This window comes from Acinonyx jubatus, chromosome E2 (genome assembly GCF_027475565.1).
Source record: "Acinonyx jubatus isolate Ajub_Pintada_27869175 chromosome E2, VMU_Ajub_asm_v1.0, whole genome shotgun sequence".
Taxonomy (NCBI): Eukaryota; Metazoa; Chordata; class Mammalia; order Carnivora; family Felidae; genus Acinonyx; species Acinonyx jubatus.
In genome coordinates, this window is record NC_069396.1 from 57215083 (window position 1) to 57233507 (window position 18425).

Genomic DNA, 18425 nt, shown 5'->3' on the forward strand with positions numbered 1-18425 from the left:
AATAAACTCTGCTTTGCCTTTTTTATTCCAGGCACTGAATGGTGAGTGCATTTACCTTTGATAGTTCATATATTGGGCTGATTTAGGTTAAATGGAAGGCGTGGCTTGGGGAAAAGAGTATGAGGACTTATATTCCATGACCTTCACCTCTATGTTGGGCTTTATGTTAGTCATTTCATTTACAAAAGCTTACTACAGCCCTGTGAATTTTATTTTAATCAATCCATGTGTCACATGAACAAACAGAGGCTTAGAAATGATATGATTTGAAGGGCGCCTGGCCGGCTCAGCAGTGGAGTGTGCAACACTTGATCTCAGGGTTGTGAGTTTGAGCCCCATATTGGGTGTAGAGATTACTTAAAAATGAAACGTACTGCACACTACTGAACTGTGTACTTAGACTTGGTGAAGATGGTGAATTTCATGTTATGTATTTTTTTTGCTACAATAAAAAAGTAGTTAAAATGGTAAAATTTGGTTATGTATATTTTACCACAATTTGCAAAAAGTTGACCCATAAATGACCAGCAATAAAATATTGCAAACTTCGTGAAGAAACAAAGAACCCTCAACATATAAGGGGAGAACTAGCACGCCAAAACACTTGAGATATAGAACTGTCATTATGCATGTGTAAATTATTAAAATAGTAAGTAGAGAGGAAACCCATCAGGAAACTGAGGCTAGACCCATTCTCTAAAGTCCAGATCCCACCCCAACTAGGGCCATGCCATGGAGATGTTAGCCTGATCCTCTCTGGTGCCAGCAGGTTGACTTCAATCCCAGGGAGTTCCCGCCAACTTTGAAAATAATTTCAAAGGAACATGTTATCAGGCAACCAGCCTCTTGAAGAGAATCTAGAAATCTCTGAAGCAAGGGGTAGCAGAACTTTCACAATTCCAAGAGAACTACTTCTCTACCCCTGGTCACTTTGTCCCCAAAGGATGACCACCTCTTTCCTGACGCAGGGACCCATTCATCAGGAGCCTTACCTTCATGCTATGGATGGACTTTAGGCTGACAATGATGAGCAAATTAAGATGTATCGTGGAAGAGAGGTGAGACAAGATGCCCTCTTGGCCTAGAGACATCTTTGTCATCTACAGATGAGCCTGCCTCATTGTCTCCTGTGGGCTAGCAACCACTGCCCTCCCTCTCCCATGCTTTGGTATCTAAACGTTTCCACAAGCCAAGAGTGACTTAAAAACAAAAAACCCATAGCACATAGCCAGGTTTCTCACATGCATAGGCTGTGTCCTCTCTCTAGAAATGTGGTCAATGTAAACATTCCGGTAGGTGGCCCTTGGTCCCCACCCACTGCTGCTTCTGCGCTCATTCTTCCTGTAAGTCTATCGAGGCTAAGTTCCCTAAATGATGCGACACAGGAAGTCAGCTGGAAGAAGCCCCCAACTGTGTCCTTGGCGAATCCTCTATGGGAAGACAAGACAGTGGCAATCCAGTACATGACCTTTCCACAGGGAGAGGAGAGCTACCGATTGTAGGTCAGAATCTGCCCAAGAATGGATGTGCGAGCTACCATGTCAATCAACAGTGATCATCTCGCTTGATCTTTTCTTTACCCAAGAGAAAGATGTTATAGGCACATGAGGACAGTGCCTTTCCTCCAAACGTTATAAGGATATTTTGGTGGAGACCATCTAGGCAGGGGAGCATGGGTGAACGTCAGCTGGCTAGAGAAGAGGGGTCCTGGAATTTGGAGCTGAGGACTGGAGGTCACAGAAAAGAATGGAATAGAAATCCTGTCATTTGCAGCCACAGGAATGAACCCAGAGGACGCCATGCTAAGTGAGATAAGTCAGACACACAAGGACAAACACTACTGACAACACTTATATGAGGGTGAAACTGTCCTACATTTTGACTTAGGTGTCGGTTACATGACCGTATACGTTTATCACCACTCATACAGAATTGAACAGGAAAAGAGTGGATTTTGCTATATATAAATAAGAAAGTGAATGGAATATGTTCAACCACAAAATCAAGAAATAAGAACAAAAGATACCATATTGAGAGAGATCTCCTCATAGAACGTAATGCACGACATAAATTGGCATAACATTTTCATTTTCGAACATCGTTTAGACCTTTGGAGGGAAAAATATGAACACATTTTGAATTTCAAAACATGTTAAAATGTTAAATATTTTAATATTTAATTTCTGCTTTATAACAGACTAAAGGAATATACTTATGTAAAAAACAGGACATTTTCATTTAAAAAACAGCATTTTGTTGAAACATCGTAATGAAACTTTGGAGAAGATAGTGTTATCATTCCATTCTGATGACACCAATGAACTTTCCCAAGCACATGCACAACAAACAGAGGGGAGCCAAGGCTAAGCACATATTTTAAAAAACTTTCTTTTAATGTTGATTTATTTTTGAGAGAGAGACAGACAGACAGAGCATGAGTGGGGGCAGAGCAGAGAGAGAGGGAGACACAGAATCTGAAGCAGGCTCCAGGCTCTGAGCTGTCAGCACAGAGCCCGACACGGGGCTAGAACCCACGGACTGTGACATCATGACTGAGCCAAAGTTGGACACTCAACCGACTGAGCCACCCAGGTGCCCCTAATCACATATTTTTTAAATGATTCTAAGGTTTCTTCTCTGTACATCGTCTTCTGCCTTCCCTGGGTGTAATGTCCACATTTCAGATTTTAGAAGTGGGCCCTGAAGCGAATGAGTTTCAGGTGGGGCACACAACTGTCAGAGGATCTGGTTAGACCACAGATATGATCAGATGTGTCTTTATACCTCATGGTCAGAGGTAGAGGGAAAACCGTGAACCTTCTCTTGTTTAAAAAAAAAAAAAAAAAAGGTCAGGTGAAAGCCCCATGGCAATTAGTGCTAGGCTTTACCCACCACATCCTGTGGCATCTTCCTGGCCTGCTGGCCTGCTGGCCTCCATCTCCACATTCTCCTGGAAGAATCTAGGCTATGACCTCCACATTCACTGCCCTGCTCTGCCTTGGTGAGTTCTCTCCTGAGAGGGAGACACAATCCTGGGGTCTGGACATGGGTGGGGTGGCATGGCTCACTGTTCCTGTCTTCCAGGGCTGTATCTGAGCCAGACCATCGGCGCCCAGACACGTGAGTCCCTCCGTCAGAGCCCCAGAGTCTCTTTTCTGGGCTCAGGCTAAGTATCCACCTACAAGCAACCGGAGGAGGGGACAGGGGCTCTGGTTTGCTAGGAAGGCTTGAGGCCAGCAACCAGGTAGAAATGTGGGTGGGAAGGGGCTTTATGTAGAACTCCTGCCTCTGATTCCCTTACAGAGATTCTCTCAAAACCCATCATCTGGGCCAAGCCCAATTTCATGATTCCGAAGGGAAGGCCAGTAAAGATCTTATGCCGGGGGATTCCTGAGGCCACTGAGTACCAGCTGTATTTCGAGGGACGCCTCTCTGCCCGGCAGAGCCCAAGACAGCCTGGAATAAGGAACATAGTCTCATTCCCCATCTCAGCCATGACCCTGCTCACTGCAGGGCAATACAGGTGCATTTACCAAAGCGGGGAGCTCTGGTCAAATCCTAGTGACCCTCTGGACCTGGTGGTAACAGGTAAATGTCCCATCCTCTATCTGTGGTCATCCCCCAAGCCTGAATCCCGGGGAGGGTCATCATTTATTAATCTCCTTTAGTGTCATCCAAACCTCACTCCTTGGTTATCTGTGGTCTAGGAGCGGATTTGTCATAGGTCAGGCTCTCCAGGTGAGATGTTCTGAGATGGATGTTTGCATGTATCTGGGGAGTGTCCTCGAAAGTGACCCCTGTGATGAAAAGTGAGGGAAACAGGCTGGACAGGAGGCGAAGGTGGACCCTGGGGTGGTTTCACCCGACATCTCAGCCAAACCAATGTGGAACTCCGGACCCGGGATGGCCCTTCCTAGCAGTCTCGAACTGAGGCTAGGGGCTCTGTACCCACCAGGGTCAACCAGGGAGTGGATGAGAACCCCTCCTATGGTGGTTCCATGCAAACATCTGCTTTTGTGGCACTTGATTTCTAGTGGGAGAAGACAGACCATGAGTCAAGTTTAGGGTAAATCTATCGATTATAAGCACATGAGGAGGAAATAACGGTATGAAAAAGACCAGATAGAATGGAGTTGGGAAGGAAGGCTGTCTCAGTTAAGGAAGCTGAGGGATGCCATTCTCCCACTTAAGCAGGTATCAGAATCACTTGGAGGGTTCGTGATAACACAGACGGCTTTAGTGCACCCATGTGCACCAAAGCCCTATTCACAGTGGCCAAAAGGTAGCAACAACCCCAGTGTCTATTGACCAAGGAACAGATAAACAAAATGTGGTCTATACACACAACGGAATATTGTTTGGCCTTAAAAAGGAAGGAAATTCTGACACCTGCTACAATATGGATGAACCTTGAGGATATTACGCTCGGTGAGATAAGACAGTCACACATGGACAAATACTGTCTGGTTCCACTTCCGTGTGGGACCCAGGATGGTCAAATACATAGAGACAGAAAGCAGAATGGTGGCTGTCAGGGGCTGGGGGACGGGGATGGGGAGATGGTATTTAATAACGGGGACAGAGTTTCAGATTTGCAAGATGAAAAGAGTTCTGAAGACCGATGGTAAGGATGCCTACACAAAGCAATGTGAATGTGCTTAGTGCCACTGAACTGTACCCTTAAAAATGGTTAAGATGTGGGAGGGGCGCCTAGGTGGCTCAATCGGTTGAGTGTCCGACTTCGACTCAGGTCATGATCTCACGGTTCGTGGGTTCTAAGCCCTGCACGGAGCTCTGTGCTGACAGCTCAGAGCCTGGAGCCTGTTTCGGATTCTGTGTCTCTCTTGCTCTCTGCCCCTCCTCTGCTTGCACTCTGCCACTTTGTCTCTCAAAAATAAATAAGTATCAAAAAAAATTTTTTTAATGGTTAAGGTGGTAAATGCTATGTTATGTGTATTTTATAACAATTGAAAACAATAATAGTTTTTAAAAACAAAGATGGCTGCCCTACCCCTGAGTTTCTGATGCAGCGGGTCTGGGGTGGAGCCTGGTAATCTGCATTTCTAAAAAAAAAAAAAGCTTCCAGGCGATGCTGATGTCACTGGACCCAAGGATCTCTAACTCAGAACCACTGACGTGGGGCAATTCCCAGAGAGAGATTCATATTAATGCTCCTGAAAGCTGGAGGAGGGAGTGTCTCAGTCTTGAAGGGAGACATTGGGGAGGGTGTGTCCATGACCAAAACAGAAGAGAGAGAGATTGCAGCGAGTGACATCCCAGTCTTAAGGCGAAGGGGGGATGGGAGATATGGGAAGCGGGATAATGACTTTTAACCTACCTGTCTCCTTCTCCCACAGAAATGTATGACACACCCACCCTCTCTGTTCATCCCAGGCCTGAGGTGAGCTCAGGAGACAATGTGACCTTCTATTGCCGTCTAGAGACTGCAACAAACATGTTCTTTCTGCTCAAGGAGGGAAGAACCAGCCGCCCACAGCCCAAATACGGGAACACCCAGGTGGGGTTCCCCGTGGGCCCTGTGAGCACAGCCCACAGAGGGACATACAGATGCTTTGGCTCTTATAACAACCACGCCTGGTCTTTCCCCAGTGAGCCTGTGAAGCTCCTGGTCACAGGTGAGGAAGCTCTCAAATTTCCCCCACGTGCTCTTTGGAACCCCGAGTGAACCCCAACCAGAGATGAGGAAGGCAGCTAAGGGACAGGTGGGAAGATTTAGAGTGTCCTCCCACCAATGCCCTCATCCACATGCATTTTCCGGAGGCTCTGTCGATTGTTCCTGAGGAAGAAGGCCAGAGGGATGGGGGGAGGGTACAGAGACCAGGTGGGAAGGCCAGAGGAAACCCCAAACCCTTACTTGCTTTCTTCATTTCCGTTACCAGAAGATGCTGGGGACACCAGCCTTGCACCCACAGAACACACCTCTTTTTCTGGTAAGTAACAAGTACTTGTAAACTTGGAGGAGGGGGGCGCCTGAGTGGCTCAGTCGGTTGAGCGTCTGACTTCGGCTCAGGTCATGATCTCACGGTCCGTGAGTTGGAGCCCCGAGTCGGGCTCTGTGCTGACAGCTTGGAGTCCGGAGCCTGCTTCAGATTCTGTGTCTCCCTCTCTCTGCCCCTTTCCCATTCATGCTCTGTCTCTCAAAAAATGAATGAGTGTTTAAAAAAAAAATGTAAACTTGGAGGAGGGATCAAAGCCTCCCAGTGACAGCACAAACATGGCGTTCACCCAAAATATCCATTGACTGCATAGCACTTGCCGTGACCTGCATCACCAGTGGTCGAGCAGACAAGCATCCTTGCTTTCATCCCAGCGGGAGACAGACCATAAGTCAAAGTCAGATAAGGAAGCCAATCACATAGCACACGAGGAGCAAACAGTGGTGTGGACAACAGACAAAGAACAAATGGGGTTATAGTGACTTGGGGGGGCGTGGGCAGATGGCAATATTGAATAGAGTTGTCTGAATCAGCCTCACAGAGCAAATATCTGAGAGAGCTGAGGGCATTGGTCCTGTGGCTATGCAGAGAAAGAACATTCCAGAGAGAGGGATCAGCCACTGTGTTTACCCCAAGACAGTGAGATGGCCAGTGGGATGAGGAATGAGAAGCCATGTTGATCGACTTAATGAGGGAACTGAGGCTCAGACATAAGACATGCCTGGCTCAAAGTCCTGGGGCTGAATTCCCCCCTCAGGGTTCACCTGCCCCTTGGCTCTTCCTCTCTACCTGCCAGATGAATCCACGAGGACCAGAAGCATGAGGTGGGGACCTAGAAAGGCTGCAGAGGGCCATGGGGTCCTTCTGAGGGCAGGAGAGGCTGGGACTGAAGGGGTCAGTACCATCTCTCTCTTGCCCCCCTTCTTCACTCTCCTTGTCATCCGCAGACTCTTGGGACCCCCACCTGCTAACCACGAACACAGGAGTCCAGCAAGGTAGGCAAGCAGAGGGGGGCTGCAGGCTGTGAAAGAGTGTGATCTGGAAAGGACATGAGGGACAGAGATGAGGTGAGGCGGTGTTTGACAGTGTCCACTCTGTTTTTCTGCCCCCAGACCCTGCCCTCTGGAATCACACTGCCCAGAATCTCCTTCGGATGGGTCTGGCTTTCCTGGTCCTGGTGGTTCTTGGGTACCTCCTGACTGAAGGCTGGCTTTGCAGGAAGAGAATACAACAGGAACTTCAAGGAACAGGGCTTCAAGTCAGGAACACAGGAGAAGGTTCAGAACACAGTGACTGCTGGGCAAATGACCAAGGGATGGGCTGGCCACAGGTAGAGCTGAAAGCTGACCTTGACCTTGGGCTGTGTGAGCTCTGTGTTGTGCCCGGGGAGGGGGGTTCACCGCAAGACAGCTGCGTTGGGTTCGGAGAAACTTCCTGGGGGAGGCGGGAGGCAGATGTCAAATTTCTCCCGCAGACAGATTGCACTGTCTCTTCTGGGCTCTAAGCATTTTTGTGCCTGCCTAATGCAAAGCAAAGTTTTAACCTCGCTGGCCTTCCCCAAAAATATCTCCTTCATTAACAGCATGGCCACGGAGTGTTTCTTTCCTACTTTGGTCTTTATCCATATTTCTTCTTTCCTTTGCTGCAACATGTCATTGAAGACATTTAACAACCAGTACAGAATAAGCATTTATGAGCTGGACCAGGAGCCAGAGAGGCAACTGCTGGCCGACAGAGATGTGGGCTGTGAACAAATGGTCCAGCCATCTGAGTGTGTGTCCTGGCTGGGTGTCAGCCTTGCCCCAACTCCTCTGCCCCTACGCCACCACAAGGTTCTGTCTTCTTCACTTCTTTATCCATACTTTGCCTTGTTCCTCAGGGCTCCTCCAGAAAAGTCCTCCAAACCCTCCAGTTTGACTTAAGATATCTCTCCCATGCCCCCAAAGCACCTATTTTTATCTAGAACAGCACTGAGACTGTCACACTGCATACGTATCCATTTTCCTGTCTCTACAGTCAACTTGTGTGAATTAAGTCCGTGTCAGGTATGATAGCTGTGCTCACAGCTCCCGCACAAAGAGAGTTCTCAGGAAATACGCGTCAGATCAATGGATATATAAGTGACGCTATGGCAAAAGCTCAGAACTTGAGATTCCTGATTACGGTCCTTGAAATGTTGTCCAGACCCTTTGTTCCTTGAGAATTTCTACTTGACCAACCCATTAATATAAACATTTTATGGGTCCCTGTCCCCCCTCAAGATTCTGACACCTCACATGGGTCAAATCCATTCTCTAAATCTTGAGTTTTCTGTTATATATCAGAGAACTTTATTTCCAACCTCAAAAGGGTAACATGCATATTTAATGAGATAAAGAATATCAAGAAACCCAGCATAGGCTCTGAAACGTGTAAGTTAACTCAACATGTGGTAACCCTTATCATTCCCAACTACAGGAGTTGAAAATAGCACCAACTGCTATCTCACTACCAGTGGACAAATATTGAACGTTCTTTATTTTTGTTATTGTTCCTCATCTGCTGGGTGTGAAGGTCCAAGAATTTCTGTTGATGCTGAATCATAGACTTCATCCCAAGACGTGATGGACTTGAGTGGAGTATGTTTGTGATAGTCCAAATATTTCATATTCTGATGGCAGGAAACCTACAATTTCAAGGGGGGGGGGTGTCATGTGTCAGGTGGAAGAGTTTTGGGTCTCCAGATATAAATGCAGGGGCTTGAGAGCCTCCTTAGAGGAATGGAGGGCTCTCTTCCACACAAGCCTGTTCTCCCCACTGCTCCAAGGCGAAATCTTCCAAAACTGGTGAACAGCACAAAGCCAAATGGCTAAGTACAGCATTACTCTTTTTCAAGTGTTAAACCTGGTTTGTATTCCAGACAGAAAAACGAAGCACAAAGAGGAAGGGACAGAGGGAAAGGGGATGTAGTACTGGTGAATTGTGTGTTATGAGGTTTATTGGAAACACTCAAAAACATTTCCATTTATTTCTCAATGGTTAGAGCCTAATAGCTTGCATCCACTTGGGTGCAAGGGAGGTTGGGAAAGATAACCTTTATTCCAGGTGTCTCTGTGACAAGATGAATGCTGGTATTTCTGTGGAGTGAGGAGGCATGTGACAGAGCTGTGACAGGCACCTACAGTCTCTGTTACAAGACCCTACTGTGTGCCGGGCACCGATGAAGGGACCACACATCAAAGCAAACATCCTTGTGAGAAGAGAATTGATTATCCACAGGTGCTAGATCTTTTTTTTTTTTAATTTTTTTCAACGTTTATTTATTTTTGGGACAGAGAGAGACAGAGCATGAATGGGGGAGGGGCAGAGAGAGAGGGAGACACAGAATCGGAAACAGGCTCCAGGCTCTGAGCCATCAGCCCAGAGCCTGACGCGGGGCTCGAACTCACGGACCGTGAGATTGTGACCTGGCTGAAGTCGGACGCTTAACCGACTGCGCCACCCAGGCGCCCCCACAGGTGCTAGATCTTAAAGAAAGTGAGTAAATGCAGTGAAAGGGGATATGAAGAAATTCGGGATGCCAATGGCGCCTCTTTCTGTGCAGAATTCCAAGACCTAGAGGGGTCCCTGGGTGGCTCAGATGGTTAAGCATCTGACTTCAGCTCAGGTCATGATCTCACGGTTCATGGATTCAAGCCCCGTATCAGGCTCCCTGCTGGCAGTGTAGAGCCTGCTTGGGATATTCTCTCTCTCTCTCTCTCTCTCTCTCTCTCTCTCTCTCTCTCTCCCCCTTTGTTTCTGGCCCTCAGCCAGTCGCACTTTCAATCAATCAATCCATCAATCAATAAGTAAATAAATTCAATGACATAGAGACATTGAACAAGGTGTATAGATGAGGAAAGGATTATGCAGGAGAAAACAAAACCACGGAGAAACAGACAACAGAAAAGTTGAGAATATCACCTCTTTCTGGGCTTGACAACCAGGAAGATGACTAAAACAAATCCTGGTAACCCAGAGGGAGGCCCAGCGATGGGTGATGGGTACTGGTCCTAAGATGGTTAATATTCGGCACTTTTGGTATTTCTTGGGATGGCCTAGGTTATTCTGGGCCCTTTAGGTTCCGATATTAACTTTAGGATGCCAGCTTTCACAAAAGACCAGCCCGGGGTTGTGCGTGAGATTGTACTAAAGCTACAGATCAATTTAGGGAGAATTATCATCTCTTTAGTCTTCCAATCCGTGCAAGCCCGAACCCTAAATGTGTTATATTTTGCCCTGTACTTACAGGTTCCCTGATTTCTCTGAATAATATCGTGTAGTCCTCTAGGTACAGAATGTGCACATCTTCTGTTAGATATCCACCAGATTATGTCCTTGGCTATATCACCTCCAGATCCCCTAGTTACGTGACTTTTATTTTGTAAGCGGTATAATTCTTTAAATAATCTTGCCACCGTTGCTGCTGGTACTATAATATTTCATGAAAACACAGGTGTTTCTTCCTTTTTCTTGTCTTTCATATGTATCATATTTTACTATAGAATGTTTTAGTGTTGCTATCTTTAATATCTGGAAGAAAACATATTTAAAGGATGATATGATGAGTAAATGTGTTAACAGCTTAAATAAATAAATAAATAGCAATAGCACTGCTAGGAATTTACCCAAGGGATACAGGAGTGCTGATGCGTAGGGGCACTTGTACCCCAATGTTTATATCAGCGCTTCCAACAATAGCCAAATTATGGAAAGAGCCTAAATGTCCATCCACTGACAAATGAATAAAGATGTGGTTTATATATACAATGGGATACTACTTGGCAATGAGAAGAATGAAATCTGGCCCTTTGCAGCAACGTGGATGGAACTGGAGAATGTTATGCTAAGTGAAATAAGTCATACAGAGAAAGACAGATACCATATGTTTTCTCTCTTTTGTGGATCCTGAGAAACTTTAACAGAAGACCATGGGGGAGGGGAAGGAGGGAAGAAACAGTTACAGAGAGGGAAGGAGGCAAACCATAAGAGACCCTTAAATACTGAGAATGAGATGAGGGTTGATGGGGGGCGGGGGAGAGGGAAAAGTGGGTGATGGGCATTGAGGAGGTCACCTGTTGGCATGAGCACTGGGTGTTGTATGGAAACCAATATGACAATAAATTATATTTTAAAAGATGGGGAATGATGAAAAAAAAATTAATAAAGCCTGTGTTCCTAAGCGAAGCTATGTCCTCTCTGTTTCCACCTTCCATTTGCCAAAAGGAAAAACAGTATCTCCTTGTTAGCAATGTCATCAGGACGTGGTGCCACCCTAGGGATACATCAGTCCCCCCGGGGCCCAACTATTCCAACCCTGAGTTAGGAATGAGAGCTCAAGCTTCAGAACACAGACGGTTACGTGGGGAAGCGCCCACCCCCTCTATTCTTACTGGCCCGTGGCTCTAAAGACCAGCGCTCTGCTTAGCCTCTCGCACTCAGGTGTCAACCCTCTGAGATCTGGTTTCTCCACCCCCACACTTCCGCTGAAGCTGTTGTTGTGAAGAAAAAACCAAAAATGCTCTTGGGCCTTCTGGAACTTGCGGTGGATGCCTCTCAGCTCACCTTTGCTCCTCTGCCAGTTGTATGACCACTTCCTCCTTGAAACAGTCACTTCACTGACCTCTTCTGCTCATTTTTCTGACCGTCCGACACCATCGTGTTTACAGGATCTCCACCCCCAGGGCTTGTGGGTTCCATGGTAGACCCGCCTTTCTCTGCACACAAGTATGGATGGATCTCACTTAATGCCACGGTTTCAGTTTCTCTAAGACAGATGCCCAAATCGAATCCGTCTCTCTGAACCCCATTTTTTTTTTGGCGCGGGAGGGGGGGGAACTTTGGGTTATTTTATCGGCATCTTCTAACCAACCTGGACTCATCATTTTCCTACCACCAAAGTTGTTCTAATTTGGAAAAATCCCAGCTGTGTTCACAGTCGCTTTTCTTTCTTTTTTTTTTAATTTTTATTTATTTTGATAAAGAGAGCATGAGCGAGGGAGCAGCAGAGAGAGAGGGAGACACAGAATCGGAAGCAGGCTGGAGGCTCTGAGCTGTCAGCACAGAGCCCGAGGCGGGGCTCGAACCCGCGGACCGCGAGCTCATGACCTGAGCTGAAGTCAGACGCTCCACCGACTGAGCCACCCAGGGGCCCCAGTTCACAGTCGCGTTTCTATACCTATGCTTGTGCCCTGCTCACTGCCGAAAGAAGTGCTACACAAATCAGCAGGTAATGATACATTTATGATTCATGAGTTTATTGGTGGAGATATATAGACTTTTATTATTTCTCCTAACAACTGTCCTTTCTGACAGTCAGTTTGCCTTTTGGAATTCTGATCAGGTAAAGAGCTCTTACACATAAATATTTTTAAAAGATTGCCTTATAGATTTTAAGAGTGTTCCATGCCCATATTATATGTTATATATTATATGTATAATTCTTTAGTTGTATTCAAGTCATGGTGTTTTTCTGATATATGTTATACTGCAACTCGCACCTTGATTTATGAGTCATAGTCGGTAAATGCCTTTTTGTGTTTTGTGTTTTGGGTTTTTTGCTAAATGCTTTTGACCTCTATATTCCTATAATCCATTTAAAAGCCCTTGGAAACTCCAACGCACAATGTCCTCAATATTTCTGTCAAGCACCTTTATGTTTAGATTAGCTATTTCCTTACATACGCACATACCATACCTGCATCTAAATCAGATGTTCACACGGTGGTAGTTGTTTAAGGTAACAATGTAACTGTTATATAAATCGCTACCTAACTTTGTGGATAGTGTGAAACACCAGGACCGTCACCTGCCTGCAAGTCAGACACCCACCAGGACATCTCGGCTTGCACATGCACGTCTGAGACCCCCAAATGCAGCATGTTAGGGGCACCTCTCAACCTCTGCACCCCTCTAATCCGGGGCCAGATGATCCTGTGCTGTGGGGGGATTCCCTAAATCAGCTCAGCTGCCATAATAAAATACCACAGATTGGGTGGCTTAAGAACAGAAACTTATTTCCTTGTAGGCCTGAGACTGGGAAGTCCCAGATTGAGGTGCTGGCCAACATAAGGGCCCCTTCCTGCTGGGGAGATGGCCTTTGCTTGGTGTGGGCACAGGGAGACAGAGATCTCTCCCTTCCCGTTCTGATAAGACCGGCACTCCTGTCAGGTTAGAAGCCCATCATTATGGTCTCATTTCACCTTCATGATCTCCTAAAAACCCTAGCCCCAAAGGCAGTCCCATGGGGATTAGGGCTTCAACTTATACCTCCGGGGGAGAGGGGGCACAGTTCAGTCCGTAGCAGTGACTGTCCTGAGCATTATGTTTAGCTGGATCCATGGCCTCTATCCACTAGATGCCAGGGGCAGCCCCCTACCCGCGACTCTGGATAATGCCAATGTCCCTTTGGGGACAAAACTACCCCTAGTTAAGAAACTCAGGCCCAGAAGGATGTAAACAGGGTGGTGGGAGGACCTGGGGGGGGGGAGCTGCATGAGCTCCGGCCAGGGGACAGCTGGTAACCACCCCCCCCCCACCTCCAGGCAGAGGGAACAGTGCATGCGGAATGAAGGAAGCATGCTTGGGAAAATAGTGGGCGCCCAGCGTGGCTGCAGGAAGTGAGCTCGGGGAAGGGGGTGATGAAGTCAGCAGGGCCAGATAGAGGACTTTTAAACTTCCTTCTTTGTAAATATCTCAATCTATGCATCGTTTCCAGCTTTGATTTATCTCTTCTCATTGACATGAGACCTATGGCTAGACCTCTACAATACAGAGATGTCTGACTCAGCTGAGTCTGGAGAATTGCCTTGGAGTGCAACCCTGCATCTGTTCCAGATTGAATGGTCCAAGGTGGTTCTTACTTTCTGGCAGAGAATCATCTAAGCCAGTGTTTCTCAACCTCAACACTACTGATACTTGGGGCCAGATCACTCTTTGTTATAGGGGTAGGGAGTACTGACCCTGTGCACGACAGAATGTTTAACAGCATCTTAGCCTCTACTCGCCAGACACCAGGAGAACCCTGTTCCCCAAGGGTGACAGCCAGAAAGTGTCTCTGGACATTGATGGGGTGGGAGAAGAATCACCCCAAGGTGAGAACCACGGGGGCTAGAGAGAGATCCGGGAGGTTAGCCTGGGCGTCAGAGCAGGACTTTGGCAAGCTCTGAGAGAGTCTGAGTGAGAACCCCAGTGGGCAGAGATGTAGGAAGGGATATTGGGCATTGGATCTGATGGAGAGAGCCCAGCCCAGCTCTGTCCCAGTGAGTTCCACTCACCCATCACCATAGCTGTCTGCTCCTGGGGTCCTGAGCTATGTACAGGGGCCTCTGCCTCTTCAGGAAGAAGGGCATTTCCCTAGTCTGTCTGCATCCATCCTGAAGGGGTGCATTGTACCTGTGCTCTGCATACTGCGGGTTTCTCCCTACCCAAGTGTGAGGGCTACAACTTTCGTTTAGGTTGCAGTGTTCCACCTCTGGCTCCTCCCTGGGTCTGTGATGGAATGCTCCAACTCTGGCTCCCCCTTGGGTCTATGATGGAATGATCTACTTCTGGCTCACCCCCTTGGCCCATGGTGGAATGTTCCACCTCTGGCTCCCTCCTGGGTCTGTGATGGAATGTTCCACTTTGGGTCTCTCTCTCTCTCTCTCCTTCTCTCTCCCTCTCCCCCCCCCCCCCGGTCTATGATGGATTGTTCCACTTCTGTCTCCCCCTGCCCAGGTCCATGATGGGTTGTTCCACTTTTGGGTCCACCCTGGTCTGTCATAGAACATTCTACTTCTGGTTATCCCCCTTGTCTGTTGTGTAACATTCCACTTCTGGCTCCACCAGCACCCCCTCCCCATCTATCATGGAATGTTCCACTGGCTGTCCTAAGATAGACTGTTCCACTTCTGGCTCTCCCTCCCCACCTTGTCTATGGTGGAATGTTCCATTTCTAGCTCCCCCATGGGTATGTGATGGAATATTCCACTTCTGACAACCCCTCCCCAGGTCTGTGATGGAATGTCCCACTTTTAGCTCCTCCCCTTGGCCCATAATGGAATGTTCCACTGGCTCTTCCCTTGTCCAAAGATAGACTGTTCCACTTCTGAATGTCTCTCCCCACCCTGTCTATGGTGGAATGTTCCATTTCTGGCTCCCCCCCTGGGTCTGTGATGGAATGTGCCACCTCTGGCTCCCCCCTGGGTCTGTGATGGAATGTTCCACTTTTGGTTTCCCCCCCTGGGTCTATGATGGGATGATCCACTTCTGGCTCCCCGCCTTATTCGAACGTTCTACTTCTGGCTCCCCGCCCTGGTCTGTTGTGGAACATTCCACTTCTGGCTCCCCCGCCTCGTCTGTCGTGGAACATTCCACTACTGGCTTCCCCCCCCCCCCCGGCCGTATGTCGTGGAACATTCCATTTCTGGCTTTCCCCCCCTTGTCCTAAGATAGACTGTTCCACTTCTGGCTCTCCCTCCCCATTCTGTTTATGGTGGAAGGTTCCATTTCTGCCTCCTTCCTCTGTCCATGATGGAATGTTCCACTTCTAGCTCCCCACTTAACCTATGGTGGAATGTTCCACTTCTGGCCCCCACCTTGGTCTATGATGGAATGTTCCACCTCTAGCTGCCCCCTAGGTCTGTGATGGAATGTTCCACTTTTAGCTCCTCCCCTTGGCCCATGATGAAATATTCCACTTCTGGCTCCCCCCCCTTAGCTAGTGATGGAATGTTCCACTTTGGGTCTCTCTCTCTCTCTCTCTCTCTCTCTCTCTCTCTCTCTCTCTCTCTCTCTCTCTGTCTCTCTCTTCCCCCCCACCCCCCTCCCCCGGTCTATGATGGATTGTTCCACTTCTGTCTCCCCCTGCCCAGGTCCATGATGGGTTGTTCCACTTTTGGGTCCACCCTGGTCTGTCATAGAACATTCTACTTCTGGTTATACCCCTTGTCTGTTGTGTAACATTCCACTTCTGGCTCCACCAGCACCCCCTCCCCATCTATCATGGAATGTTCCACTGGCTGTCCTAAGATAGACTGTTCCACTTCTGGCTCTCCCTCCCCACCCTGTCTATGGTGGAATGTTCCATTTCCAGCTCCCCCATGGGTATGTGATGGAATATTCCACTTCTGGCTACCCCCCCAGATCTGTGATGGAATGTTCCACTTCTGACAACCCCTCCCCAGGTCTGTGATGGAATGTCCCACTTTTAGCTCCTCCCCTTGGCCCATAATGGAATGTTCCACTGGCTCTTCCCTTGTCCAAAGATAGACTGTTCCACTTCTGAATGTCTCTCCCCACCCTGTCTATGGTGGAATGTTCCATTTCTGGCTCCCCCCTGGGTCTGTGATGGAATGTGCCACCTCTGGCTCCCCCCTGGGTCTGTGATGGAATGTTCCACCTCTGGCCCCCCCCCTGGGTCTATGATGGGATGATCCACTTCTGGCTACCCTCCCCCCAAGTCTGTGATGGATTGTCCCACTTTTAGCTCCTCCCCTTGGCCCATTATGGAATGGTCCACTTCTGGCTCCCCCCCTTAGCTCATGAAGGAATGTTCCACTTCTTGCTCCCCTGGGTCTATGATGGAATGTTCCAGCTCTAGCTGCCCGTGGGTGTATGGTTGAATGTTCCACCTCTTGCTGTCCCCTGGGTCTGCGATGGAATGTTCCACCTCTTGCTGTCCCCTGGCTGGGTCTGTGATGGAATGTTCCACTTCTGCCCCCCCCTTCATGCATGATGGAATGTTCCACCTCTGCCCCCCTCCCAGGGTCTATCATGGATTGACCCAGGCACGTGGCATTCTCAGATAACCTGTTTGCAATCATGAAATTGGGATGAGCTGAAAGAGAAGGTCTAGAAAGCGTCTGGGAAGGAGGATCAAACCCTGAATCTTCCTGAAGGTTCAGCTTTCCGTGCCAAATTCTGCACTGAGTCTTTTTATAGGAGAAGTGAGCTTCTAACCCACATCTGTCTTTCCCAGCCACTCCGTGCTAAGCAAGAAGAGGGTCAACAAAGCGTGCGGTTGGGGATGGGACTGACCCTCCGACGCCGGCATCCTCCACTGGGACTCAGCGCTGGAAGAGAAGCCCAGGTGAGATCACCCCACACCTGCAGGGTGTCTGTCCTTTCCCGGGCACAGGATGGTCCTGCACTTTCTGTCTGGATTCCCCAGGCTCTGCAGGCTTGGAGGGTAGGAGGTGCAAGGCTCAGCCCAGAGGCCCGCTGGCGCCTGCAGAGCTGAGCTAGTGAGGGGCTGAGGCTGGGGGCGGGGGTCTGCTGGAGGCACAGGTGTGGGCAGTGCCCCCCCCCCCCCCACACACACCTGCTGTCTGGAAGATAGAGAAGGAAGGGTAGAGTCCGCCTCCTTGGTGTTTTTACCCAGCGTGGTGCAGTGCCCTGAGGACCTCAGATCAGCCAGGAGGCCTGGTGGGCTGTCCTCTGCTGCGGGGGTTTGAACCTCAGAAAGATGGAGTGAGTTTTTCTATCGTTATTATTGAAGAATCATTGACGACGTTTGATTAGCTTCAGGTGTGCAACACTGGGCTTCCATTCTATGCGCTTCGATGCCCACTGTGAGTGTAGCTACCATCTGTCAATTTCTGTTACTGCAATATTGTTGATCATATTCCCTCTGCTGGACTTTTCATCCCTGTGACTTATTTTGTGACTCTAAGTTTGCACCTCTTAAACCCCTTCACCTATGCTGATCATCCCCCCTCCCCCACCTCTCCTCTGGCAACCACCCGTTTATTCTCTGTGTTTATGGGTGTTTCTGGTTTTTTGGGTTTTTTTGGTTTTGTTTTATGGGGCTCTCGTGTGTGTCATAGGATGGTTAGCAGAACTCCAACTGCTGCTAAATTGTACACTTTTGGTTTTTTTGTTTTTTTAATGTTTGTTTTTGAGAGAGAGCACGAGGAGAGAGAGAGAGAAGGAGAAGGAGACACAGAATCCAAAGCAGACTCCAGGCTCTGAGCTGCACAGAGCCCGATGTGGGGCTCGATCCCATGAACTCTGAGACCATGACCTGAGCCGAAGTTGGACGCATAAGCTGAGCCACCCAGGTGCCCCTAAATTGCACACTTTTAAGCGATGACAGTGGTAAATTTGATATGTGTATTTTATCACCAAAAGTCTACAGACATTGCGAAGTATCCCCTGGTTGAGGACACTTAGTCTGTAGTAATGAATGCAGAGCCTGTAGAGGGTCTCAATTTTAGCACAACTGAAATTTTGAGCGGCTCATTCTTTGTTGCAGGGGCTGTCCCGTGCCTTGTAAATGTCCAGCAGCATCCCCGGGCTCTGCCCACTAGATGCCAGGAGCACCCTCTAGTTGTGACAATAAAAATATCTGCAAACGTTGCCCAATGACCCATGGGTGGCAAAGTCATTCCTGAGAACCACTAAAATTTTATGCTGTTTGACCCCCAAATCCTTAAGACTTTTAAATTCCTGCACAAAGGAAGCTAAACT

General features: G+C 48.2%; 2 protein-coding genes across 2 annotated transcripts in view; one reads left to right on the forward strand and one right to left on the reverse strand.

Annotated features, from left to right (window-relative positions):
• The window catches only part of RDH13 (retinol dehydrogenase 13), a 280844-nt gene that overhangs the window by 127091 nt on the left and 135328 nt on the right, over positions 1–18425 (reverse strand). The gene's annotated exons all lie outside the window — the stretch shown is intronic.
• On the forward strand, positions 655–7382 carry NCR1 (natural cytotoxicity triggering receptor 1). Its single transcript, XM_053210693.1, is given in 6 exon segments — positions 655–3588; positions 5358–5636; positions 5901–5951; positions 6905–6952; positions 7070–7194; positions 7197–7382. Coding segments are annotated over 6 exon segments (801 nt in total). The 5' UTR covers positions 655–3344; the 3' UTR covers positions 7251–7382.